Source organism: Asparagus officinalis, chromosome 7 (genome assembly GCF_001876935.1).
Source record: "Asparagus officinalis chromosome 7, Aspof.V1, whole genome shotgun sequence".
NCBI classification, from domain to species: Eukaryota; Viridiplantae; Streptophyta; class Magnoliopsida; order Asparagales; family Asparagaceae; genus Asparagus; species Asparagus officinalis.
In genome coordinates, this window is record NC_033800.1 from 54,673,522 (window position 1) to 54,685,653 (window position 12,132).

The following is a 12,132-nucleotide window of genomic DNA, read 5'->3' on the forward strand; positions in this document are numbered from 1 at the left end:
ATGCAACAAATTAAGAATGCAGATGCTTAATATCCTAGAATGGTTCTTCCACATAATCTTGCTTGGTAGATGCTAACTAAGTTGCTCGGTACGGGTTTGGGACACGGCTAATTTGTAAAAAGTAGGCATGGAAACACGGCTAAAACACAGGAGCTGTAATCATAGTTGTAAGCTAGGTAAGCAAACATCCCTTTGAAATCATAGTTTTTAAGGCTGAAATGAACTTGACCATTGTCCAATAAATCTCAGAAATATATGTAAAGTATAGGATATGTGCCCAAGAAGTGTATTACAAGCGTTTTGAATTAACACATGTATTGTATAATTGAGTACACATCTAATAGATGTATCATGTATGCACATATCTAAGGAGCATCCAAGAAGAGTTGGATACGGGAAGTGTCATGTACGGGTACGGCTTCATGATAAAAGTATTCAGGTAATATAGATTCTACATCATTAACCATATTGGTAGCACAGGAGATTTTATACTAAATTCAACATTCTAAGAGTACAAATCTTGATTGTATAGCTAACTTCTGGTACAATTACTTCCTGCATGAAAGTATCATGGCTAATACCTGACAATGTCATTGAACATGATCAATTACATTGGTATGTAATTGACACTTCTTTGCCAATGATCTCCTAAACCAGAACCTTTACTAAATATGTATGAGAAATATACACGGATATATGGTTTAGCTGGCATGATTAACTGGTTTATAATGCTCATATATGGCTTGGATGGAATGATTAGTTGGTTAATAATGCTCCCATATACAAGTCATGTAGGCATAAACTAGATAGCTGATAAGAAGCCAGAATTCTAGGTATGTGGGAAAATTGGATATTGGACTGACAGCCAAATTTTGCATAAACCTACTACCAACGAGATTAGATACCTCAGAAAAATGACAACAAGTATCTTATTTGAATGCAAAATGTTTGCTCGAATGATGCACTGCATTTTAGTCTTTTTAGATATCCCCATAATTGTGATATAGTACCAGCTTCAAACTCAAATAGGATGAACCAATCTACGGAGCTAGAAGAAACTAAATATAAGCAGATAATGCACACAGAACCAAAAATAGTGGTTGTTTCATAAGACTACAAACTTAATAGCTCATAAGGCTTAAATATAAGAGCATTACCTTATATCTGATAGCCTCATAGGTCCCATAAACAGCACCTGTCAAGATTTACATCATCAGAAACCACACCATCAGTTCACACGTAAGTGCACATTTTTACACACATCTAGACAAAAGAAACCAATGAAGTTATTCAGAGCTGTTTAAAGTAGAAACAACTATAAGTGCTGCTAATATGTGTATGTTGGGTCTAAATAAACAAGATCCAGCAGCACACGCAAGTTGCTGTAAATTCAAGTAATGAGTGCTATTTCTTGGCTTAATATCGAAGTATATCCAGTTTAATTGAATCAAGTCCTTCAAATTAGGATTTATCCTAATGCGGAACACGTTCCAAATTATCTGGATGCTCAAGTGCATAGCGAGGACCTAAAATAATTTGCTTGATAATGATATTGTGAAGATTAGGAGTCAACCTGATCAAAACAGGTGGTGTAAATAAAAAAAATGAAACTGAAATTGTCAGTAATACTTAAGGTCCAATAGGGTTGTTTTTAAAACCTAAGCCTATATGAGGATACAAATATCTTAATGTTATGAAAGGATAACTTACAATGGCATGTCCTGGATAAGGGACTATAAACTACATTGAAGTCTGAAAGGTTTTCTCATATTGCCAATTTGCCATCTTAAAAGTAAACAGATGACAAGTTGTAAATTAGATCTTTATAATTAGTTAGAGAAAATAATTGATTGAAAGTAAGAAATTTTGGGAGAATAAGCTGGAATTGCAGAAAGTTTACAATCAATGAGGTAGAGCTAACAAGTATGTAGTTATCGTTTTCATATATGAAAATGTTTAGAGGGGATGATCATAGAGAAGTACTAAGTGTTTGTGGAAAAAATTGCTGTATTCATTGCTGCATTCATTACAACTTCAATCGTTACAATGAAACAAAAAGATAGTCTTTTTATAAGACCGGTGCACAATGAAAACAAAAGAAATACAACTCCTTTCAAACAAACGCAAGATCTGTTTGTCATCTCTTGCTTGCGTGGGTCTTTTGCCTGTGACGGGGATGTTGATATCCGTGGACCACCGGGGCACTCAGATCTGATCCAGAAAAATCGGACAGAGTTTCGTTGATCCGCGTGAGATCTAGAAACTTCTAATCCAGAAATATCGGGCAGAGCTTCGTCGATCCGCGTGAGATCTAGAAGCTATAAGCGTATACCTCGGCTAAAGCGAGGTATTAGCTCTTCTTAGTATTAACGCTAAAGGCTAATACTAAGGATCAGGGGGAACGGGTGATGAAGGCTCTGTCCCTGGGGTGTCTCGGAATTTCTGAGACACCCCTGGGGGTGTTTTGGAATTCCGGAGACCCGTTGAGGTGTTTGAGTTGTTTTCCCCGTAGATTCTTCGTCCGAACTCGGATTTGAGTGATTCCGGGTGCGTTGGATGCCTGACGAAGAGTTCGATCCGCTCTGGTGGTTGGATTATCTGTAGAGTGGTCGAGGCACGAAGGGCGTTGTCCTTTTTGTGAACACCGCCGGGTTCCCGATTGGTCCGGGTCTTCGTTGTTCAGAAGTCCTATCCGCTCATGTAGCTCGTCGATTCACTTCAGTCGTTCGTCGACGTCGATTAGGCTCATGTGAATCGGATGGTGATGTTCATCGTAGCTCGTTAACGCTGAACCGTTTGTGGAGACCTATAGGCAATTTTCGATGCCTACAGATACCCCCTCCAAAGTGTTCCGGACTCGTTTCTTTTATAGAAGAGGCCGGAATACTTTGGATGTGATTGGTCTAGCCTTCAGTCGGCCTAAGGACCTGTGATTAACTTCAACTCTTGGCTCCTTCGATTTTCGGTCTTATTCGATGCTTTGACGAATAGCCGAAGTTCTTCCGGCACTGCGTTTATCGTTTGGCCGTCGTCGGAGTCCCGAGTCTGAACTGATGAATTGAATTTGGTTCGTGTCATTGAGTTGACTTTGAACTTCCTCCGTCACATCGTGTTGACTTAGGGTTTCGGATCACCGTGTGTTGACTTTTTGTCGCAACGCGTTGACCGGCGTTGACCTAGGGTTACGCGTTGACCGGCGTTGACCCTTAGGGTTTCGAATCGTCACACGTTGACTCTGCTCACAACCCGTTGAGTGGGGTTGACCTAGGGTTACGCGTTGACCAGCGTCTATCCTAGGGTTTTGATTGTTGAACGTTGACGTTTCTCACAACCCGTTGAGTGGGGTTGACCTAGGGTTACGCGTTGACCGGCGTCTACCCTAGGGTTTTGATTGTCGAACGTTGACTTTGCTCACAACCCGTTGAGTGGGGTTGACCTAGGGTTACGCGTTGACCCTTAGGGTTTTGATTCGTCAAAGGTTGACTCTTGGAGTTCATCAATATTCAACCGTTGGCGAAGAATCGGAGTGATTTGGAGTTCAGAAAAACAATTTAGGTGTCCATGCAAGGTTCGGGGGTCAAAACAGACTCAAGACGCCCCGGGGGTGTCCCGACAAAACCCGGACACCCTGGGGTGTCTCGGCTTTGCCGAGAAAAGCCGAGACACCCTTGGGGTGTCTCGGCAAAGCCGAGACACCCTTGGGGTGTCTCGGTTTTGCCGAGACACCCCATGGGGTGTCTTGGGTTTTCGTGGTCCCCCCTCCTTTTTGGCCTTTTCCTCTTTTGTCTTTTGCTTATGGTCCCCCCCTCTTTTAAAAAATAAGAGAGAACTGAATTCTTTCCCCCTCATTTTCGGTTTTGTGTGTTCTTCTTCCCCAAGTTTTTTTTTTGTCCTCCATTGATTAGTTTTCAAGAACCCATCAACCCTTTAAGAGGAGTTCGGATTTTGGGGTTTTATTTGTAAAATAGGACTGAAATTCGTGGGGGCTTGTATGCAAAGATGAAACTGAAATTTTGAAGCTTGGATTCATGTCCATTTGGTTAGGAGAAGTGAGGGGGTGCTTTATGCAAGAGTTGTTGAGGGGTTAATTCGCAAAATAGCCCATAAGTGTCTTAGAGGGGTTTATTTGCAAAAGGGCAGCGAATTTATGGCCGAAATCCAAGGAGTTTAAACCACAAATTCGTGATCCAAATTTTGATAAAGGCATGTGGAGACCAAACTAGAATTTATGGAGGGGTTTGCTGGAGTATACACAGTTTAAACTCTTAAGGTATTGGAGCATAACGGTCTCAAATGTCAGGGCCGCAGGACCAACTGTTAAAGCTGATTCATCTGCATCTGTGGGTTTTATCCTGAATTTGTTGGGTGCTCGAGCTACGAGACCAACTAGTGGAGTTGATGCGTCAATGACTCGCAGTTATAGAATTTTTGGCAAATCCTCAGCCATCAACGGATTTGACAAGCCTTTACCGACTACCGTTTGAGTCGGGCTAGCATGCGGATTGTTTAAGTCCGTTCCGCATGTGACGTCGTGCTAAGAGAGTTAACGCTCTTAGTGCTACGATATTGAATACGTAGACTTCGTCTTTCTCACGGGAATAGACTACCCGGCAACGCGTGTTAGGCGTTGACTTTAGGATTTTTGGCTAATCCCCAGCCTTCAACGGATTTGATTAGCCTTTACCGACTACCGTTTGAGTCGGGCTAGTATACGGATTGTTTAAGTCCGCTCCCATGTGACGTTTAAGCTAAAAGAGTTAACCCTTTTAGTGCTACGATATTGAATACGTAGACTTCGCCATTGTTACGGGACGTTTGAGTCGGGCTTACATGCGGATTGTTTTAAGTCCGTTCCGCATGTGACGTTGCGCTAAAGGAATAAACTCCTTTAGACTTGATGCTACGACTTTGAATACGTAGACTTCACCATTGTTACAGGAATAGGCTACCTGGCAACGTATATTAGACGTTGACTTATCCCTACTTAGGCTTCGGGATAAAATTCCCCGTGCGTGTGAGGCACGGATTATGGTGTTATTAATAACAACCTGCCACAATGTTGAATATGTGGTCTTTTGTCCTTTTTACGGTCAAAGACTAACCGGCAATGCGTGTTAGACATAGACTTTGGGATTTTTGGCAAACCCCCAGCCATCAACGGGTTTGATGTGCCTTTACCGATTACCGTTTGAATCGGGCTAGCATGTGAATTATTAAAACCCGTTTCACATGTAACGTTGTGCTAAGAGAATTGCTTCTCTTAGACTTAATGCTATGATTTTGAATACATAGACTTCGTCTTTCTCACGGGAATAGACTACCCGGCAACGCGTGTTAGGCGTTGACTTATCCCTACTCAGGCTTCGGGATAAAATTCCCCGTGCATCGAGTGCCCGGATTTGACAATCGTGTCTTTTCTAAAAGCAAAGACAGATTGAGAAACGGGAGAGGAAGAATTTTATATTCTATCTCCCGGTGCTGAAGAGGAAGAATTTTATATTCTATCTTCGGCCGGAAAGGAGACTTGGGGTGGGATCTCCACCCCCAGAATCCAGAATGGTGAAACTAGGAGTGGGATCTCCACTCCGAGAATCGAAAAGATTCGGATAACCCTAACTGTCGGAAGGTTTGGTTACTGGGTCCACTGTCGTTTGATTTGATCAGTGGATGGTTTGGTGAGGAAATATTAACCTATCAGAGGATTGGATCTCTTCTCACAAAAATAACTCATAAGAGTTAGGGAATAAGAAGGGACATTCTGACTTTTAGAGTTTGAATGTGAATTTCTTGTTCACCAATTCCACAATGATTGGGTTATCCCTAAGAATACCCCTGTGGTATTCTTTCGGGAACTTCCCGATGCATTGGATTATCCACCCCCAGCTTCTCTCTTGGAACTGGGTTTGATTTTGTTATCCGACCGGGTTATCCTTAAGAATATTAGCGTAATATCCTCCAGGAACTTCCCGTCAATGGTAGGAAATAGTTTAGACTCATATACCTCTTGGAGTATCATGGAGCAGTTTAACCTCTTATACCGGTCGGAGGATTGAGAAGCAGTTTACACTCATATACTCTTTGGAGTGTCAAGAAGCAGTTTATACTCTTATACTTGTCGGAGTGTTGAGAAGCAGTTTATACTCGTATACTCGTCGGAGTTTTGCCGTTCTCAATTGGCTTACCCTAGCGTTATGACGCCGGCTTCAACCAAGGTCTGAATGCTATTCTTGAGAGCAAAGCAATCCTTGGTAGGATGGAGGATCCTTCTGTGGTACTCGCAGTACGTTGGATCCGCAGAATCATCATCTTCTTCCTGATGCGTGATGGGGGGGAGTTTGATTTTGTTGTTTTCGAGAAGGGTCTCGAAGATAGCTGGAACGTCTTCGTCTTTGAACGAGTACTCGTTTTGGAGCTCCTCGTCTGAATTCTCCTGTTGTTCCCAGGACTGTTGTTGTGACGTTTGATTATCGTCAATAACTGTTGCAGGCACGTCCCCTTCATCATGAGGTACGAGATCCGAATTCAGAGGATTAACCATTGGTTGGTTTCTCTCGACCTTCCGCCTTCTGATGAAGCGTTCAGCCTGTTCTCCTCGAGCCTTCAACTCTTTCCAGGTATTGAGCGGCTCCATTCCCATAACATCCAAGATGTTAACGGACAAGTTGTTATGACAAGTCTGCAAGATGAATTCCTCCGTGACGGGATCCCTGCAGTTCATTGCCTGATTGCGGAAGCGTTTGATGAAGGTATCCACCGACTCTCCGCCTTTTTGTTTCTCGTCGAAGAGTGTCCTGATCGACACCTCGGTGTCATCATCAAAGAATTGGGCGAGGAACTTGCTTTCCAGGTCCTCCCAGCTGTTGATGCTTCCGGGCTTGAGACGGCGGTACCAATCGAAGACGGGCCCGCGAAGGGTGCCAACGAATGACCGTACCATCAAAGACTCGTTGCCCGAAATCACCCCCAAGTGAGACTTGAAGTAGATTAGATGCTGAGTGGGCGAGCCCTTCCCGCCGAACGGCGTGAAGTTGATCAGGTTGAACTTCGCCGGATACGGGATCGAATCCCACTTTTTCGGATAAGGACACGGAATGCCGGTCCTTTCACCTCTCGAGTAGACATCAGGGCGTCGATTTTTCTTTCGAGCTCCTTTATCTTTTCGGCCTCACCCATATCCTGTTTCGGATAAGTTTCGAGAGGAATCATACGGCCACCCCCAGTGTTGTCACTACTGGTGGGTCCACCCCCAGCGCTATCATCACTGGTGGGTCCACCCCCAGCGCTGTTAATTTTAGTGGGGCCACCCCCAGTATTCTTGGGTGGTGCGTTGGCCATGACGATTTCGACCACCACCTCTCGAGCTTGCCCTATGCTAGACGTTGTGTCATCAGAAGCGAGGGCGGAATAGGAATCCGAGAGTGCATCATCGGAATGGACTCCTTCATGGATCCCACGGGAATTGTCATATCCGACAGCTTCTATCTGAAGCTGAGCCATTCCCGAATTGACTCCGCTTCTTGGAGAGAAATTAGGGTCAGAATCATTTGGAACAATTGGAGATTTTCCCTTGTTGACCGTGTTGATGGTAACTTCTAGGAGTTCATCATCTCGAGCAGCCGATCCTCTTTGGTGGGAATGCCTTGATTTGGGCTTCATCATTCCATCGGAAATTCCCTCGAATATCGAGACCCTGTGTGGAGCGGTCTTGGGGCAGCTACAGGCTGATAATACTGCCCTGATGAATTTGGTACACGGACAGTGAGAATCCGCTTTCCGGGTGTTTCTCTTTTGAGATTCATTCATACCCCCAGTCTGATAGTACAACTCACTGACGTTGCCGTCAGAGTAACCTATCGGCTACTCACATGGGTTCTCAGGTATAACGCATTCGTCTGTCCGACGCGTCTTCTTCTGAGTAGACATTGCCTTGTTGGCCTTTACAGGAGTCACACGTTTGGAATCACACCTTTGCGAGGGTGAAACCTTAACGGGCTCCTGATTTTCTGCACACATCGCCAAGCGGGTTGTTGCAGAGATCGATTTGTTAGGAGGTCGTGTACGACTCCCGGTCTGGGTGTTAGCTTGAAACTCCTTCAGCGATCTCCAGCTCCCTTTGACAAGTGCTTTTCCTCGATTCTCGGGTAGAGTACCGATACGATCCTTCGGAGGATTCTTGAACTTGGGGAAATCCGCGCTGCGGTGGGGCTTTTCCAGAGGTTCGGGATCTGAAATTGATGAAGGTTGGAGAGCAATATTACCTGCTTTTACCTTAGGCGTTGATTTGGCCTTCGGCATCCAAACTCGTTCGGATCTCGGCGATCTCTTAACGGCCTCTCCCTTTAGCATTTCTCGTGCTTTTTGGACCAGGGCTCGGGCATGCGCACGCAAGGCGCGGCGCTTCTGGATTCGCTCCTCGAGAGTAGAACGGGTTCTTTTGACATGAACCCATTTGTTTGTTTCTGCTTCGGAGGAGGGGCTGGTTGTTTGCCGTGGTTGCTCCCGGCGTTGCCTGGATTTTGGATCCACGTTATAGCGGATCTCATCCATTGGCTCCAAAGCCTCGGCCAGCTGACGAGCAAGACGTTGACGTTGTCTTTGTCGTGTTCTCTTTGACACTGCGGGAGCGTCTTCAGAAGCCATCTCCTCGGCGGAAGAGGAGTCTGGATCTGCGATCTCGACCACGTTGGACGACGCGGAGATGTCACGTGGTGCAAGTGCAGAGGAGGAGTCCGGATCTGCGATCTCGACCATGTTGGACGACGTGGGGACGTCACGTGGCGTAAGTGCAGCGGCGGCAACGGGGTCTTGGATTTTTGAGCCGAAGGACCTGCAAACATTTCTGAAAGAGGTTACCTTTCTGTACCCGTTTGGAGAGGCGGATCTGGAGGAGGAGGAAAAGAGGCCTTCTTTGAACTGTTGTCTGCGGTCTCGCTTGCGTGGGTCTTTGGCCTGTGACGGGGATGTTGATATCCGTGGACCACCGGGGCACTCAGATCTGGTCCGGATAAATCGGACAGAGTTTCGTTGATCCGCGTGAGATCTAGAAATTTTCTGATCCAGAAATATCGGACAGAGCTTCGTCGATCCGCGTGAGATCTAGAAGCTATAAGCGTATACCTCGGCTAAAGCGAGGTATTAGCTCTTCTTAGTATTAACGCTAAAGGCTAATACTAAGGATCAGGGGGAACGGGTGATGAAGGCTCTGATGAAGAACTCTCCTCTCCTTGTTGAAGCACACGGGCACTCTTCACTGCAGCAGGGCTTCGCCAAGGCTCTCCAAAAATCCTCCCCTTTTCCAAAGGCCCAAGGGGGCTATTTATAGTGTTTAGGAGTAGGTAGGGGGTAGGTAGGGGGCTCAGACACCCCTGGGGTGTCTCCAGAAATCCGAGACACCCCTGGGGTGTCTCCAGAAATCCGAGACACCCCTAGGGGTGTCTCGGATTTTCCGAGACACCCCTAGGGTGTCTCGGGATTTCCGAGACACCCCTGGGGGTGTTTTGGAATTCCGGAGACCCGTTGAGGTGTTTGAGTTGTTTTCCCCGTAGATTCTTCGTCCGAACTCGGATTTGAGTGATTCCGGGTGCGTTGGATGCCTGACGAAGAGTTCGATCCGCTCTGGTGGTTGGATTATCTGTAGAGTGGTCGAGGCACGAAGGACGTTGTCCTTTTTGTGAACACCGCCGGGTTCCCGATTGGTCCGGGTCTTCGTAGTTCCGAAGTCCTATCCGCTCATGTAGCTCGTCGATTCACTTCAGTCGTTCGTCGACGTCGATTAGGCTCATGTGGATCGGATGGTGATGTTCATCGTAGCTCGTTAACGCTGAACCGTTTGTGGAGACCTATAGGCAATTTTCGATGCCTACACTAAGGACTTAATAGTTGCAATGTTCATAAAAGGGTCAGTTGGCTGAACTTCAAGACTATAACCTCTAATCTAAAACGATTATATAAGCAAATAAGTTAAACAAAGGTGCATGAAGCTGTTTGTCAGTTCTTTCATAGGTGTTGACATTATTTGAAGGCATTAAACTATTATCGACTTATGCTATTACTTAGTTTTTCCTCCATCTTTTAGAATAAGCAATTTTGCTTCGTGGTTACTTAATGAGATATATAAAGAGAATATGTACTTAGTTGAAACTTGTATAAACTAATGAGGTGTAGATGGATGACAAGGACTACTGCAACTCTGCAAGTGCATTATGTGAGGTATAGGAAAAGTAAAGCAGCATTTTCTTTAAGAGACTTCGTATGGTCATACTCACCGGTCTTACATAAAGTACCAAAGTCGTGCACCGAAATCAATAGTGCTCATAAATGATAGTAAAGGGAACTATTCCATATATTGAACAAAATCTTGACTTGATTTTGAAGAGAAAAAGATTGTAACTATTAGAACAACTGATATTTAGCTGGACAGTTTTCATGGATTCTAATAAATATATATCTATCTGGTGCAGTTGATTATTTCTTATTGTTTTACTAGTTCTAAATATAAGAGACCGAAAAAAAAAGCCATCTTGTTGAACATAAATCAAATATTTTAAAATAAATTAAAAAACAGAGGAAAAAGTACCTAGCCTCTATCTCTACAGATAGAAGCACAAACTTCCTAAACCCTAATCACTTCGTTTCACCATTGAAGAAGCGCCCCTTCCAAAAATCCAAACTTTCATCCAATCATGGTAGCTACAGAAGATCTAGAAAACCCAACTCATGAAAACGAGGCTAAATTAGGGTTTAGGGTTTTGAAATAGAGAGGAGGAGATAGTACCAACTGCTCCGCCGACGGCACCGCCAATAGCAGCACCTGCTGCGATGCGAGCCAAGCAGCTGTCTCTCGCCATCCCCTCCCTCAAAAATTTCTCCGACCAGTTTTTAATGAAAAAAATATAAAAAAGGAGAGACTCTTTTTGCGTCTGTTCTCGACAGAAAAAGATTTGCCTTGGAGCTGAAACAAAGAAACAAAAAAAAAAAAAAAACCCCTTTTTTCGCCAGGCCTGTGGCTTTTAGCTCAGCCCAAAAGAAAATTACTGGTCCGATCAAAAAAAGAGCTCCCACCCAACTTTGCTTGCAGAGCTTAATTATGGGCCGGGTATGACTTCATTTACTTTTTACTACATCTCCTCCTCGGTACAAATGGGAGAAGTCAAGTTTTTTTAAATGTAAACTAACAACCCGAGTAAAATAAAATATGATACAACGATGTCAACTCATTTACGTAACATACTACATTAATGCATGATATAAGAGGTATGCATTATTATATAATACATAATGTTTCAAAAATATCACAAGTGAATACTTTTCTATGAGGATGATAGTTAAAAAAGGACTCCTGACAATAAAATTGAAGAGAGAAAAAAAAAAGTTTTCAAGCTTCAGATGCCGCGTGTCCCCGAACTATTAAAATTTTTTCCGTCATATTAGTCCAAACTTACCTCGGGACAATGAAATTTGTTCATGTTTACCCCTCTGAAGTATTTTGATTCCGCCATACTTCTTAAACTATTACTTTCCTAGTTATCACTTTTCATACTATTAGTTTGTGACTGGTTTTAAATAGATTTATTAGAGGATATTGATAGCTCAAATAGATGGGGATGAAATTATAAGAGGAAAGTGATCGCTCAAATAGATAAGAATGAAATTATATATAGATTTAAATGAAATTGAAAATAGCTCAAGAAGTAAGTGTGGATTGAACTAATAGTTTAGGTAAGATGAAATAAAAAAAATATAGTTCAGGAGGGACAAAAATGATAAGCCTAATAGTTTAGAGAGTAAACAGAAATAGAAGCCTTAAATATACAAAATAAAGAGGAAGAAAAAATAAAAAATATTTACTGATTTTTGTGATGAATATTAATGTGATATCCCGGACCAATCCAAACCGTTTACCGAAATCTCTCTCTCTCTCTCTCTCTCCCCGGAAACCACCCTTCCTCCCTCCAAAATCCCCAATCCCCAACGTCCTTCAAAGTTCAAACCCTAAAATTTCCCCCAAAACCCTAACCCTAATTTTAGCCTCCAATGGCGTCCCCATCGAGCTCGGATAGCAACGCCGACGACGACCCTCTCTCCGGCTACAAGCTCTGCGGCTCCTCGGCGTGTCCTACTACATCTGTCATC

At 43.8% G+C, this 12,132-nt stretch overlaps 2 protein-coding genes across 2 annotated transcripts in view; one reads left to right on the forward strand and one right to left on the reverse strand.

Moving 5' to 3' along the window:
- Nucleotides 1–11,043, reverse strand: part of LOC109849412 (reactive oxygen species modulator 1-like) — a 15,795-nt gene extending 4,752 nt beyond the window's left edge. The window contains exons 1-2 of the mRNA XM_020419240.1: nucleotides 10,775–11,043; nucleotides 1,158–1,195 (exon numbers count right to left, since the gene is read on the reverse strand). Of these exons, the coding sequence (XP_020274829.1) occupies nucleotides 1,158–1,195; nucleotides 10,775–10,847 (111 nt within the window). The 5' untranslated portion in view covers nucleotides 10,848–11,043. The remainder of the gene's footprint in view (nucleotides 1–1,157; nucleotides 1,196–10,774) is intronic.
- LOC109848113 (F-box protein At3g54460) overlaps nucleotides 11,891–12,132 on the forward strand; it is a 9,749-nt gene continuing 9,507 nt past the window's right edge. Inside the window, exon 1 of the mRNA XM_020417449.1 lies at nucleotides 11,891–12,103. Coding sequence (XP_020273038.1) covers nucleotides 12,034–12,103 — 70 coding nt within the window. The 5' untranslated portion in view covers nucleotides 11,891–12,033. The remainder of the gene's footprint in view (nucleotides 12,104–12,132) is intronic.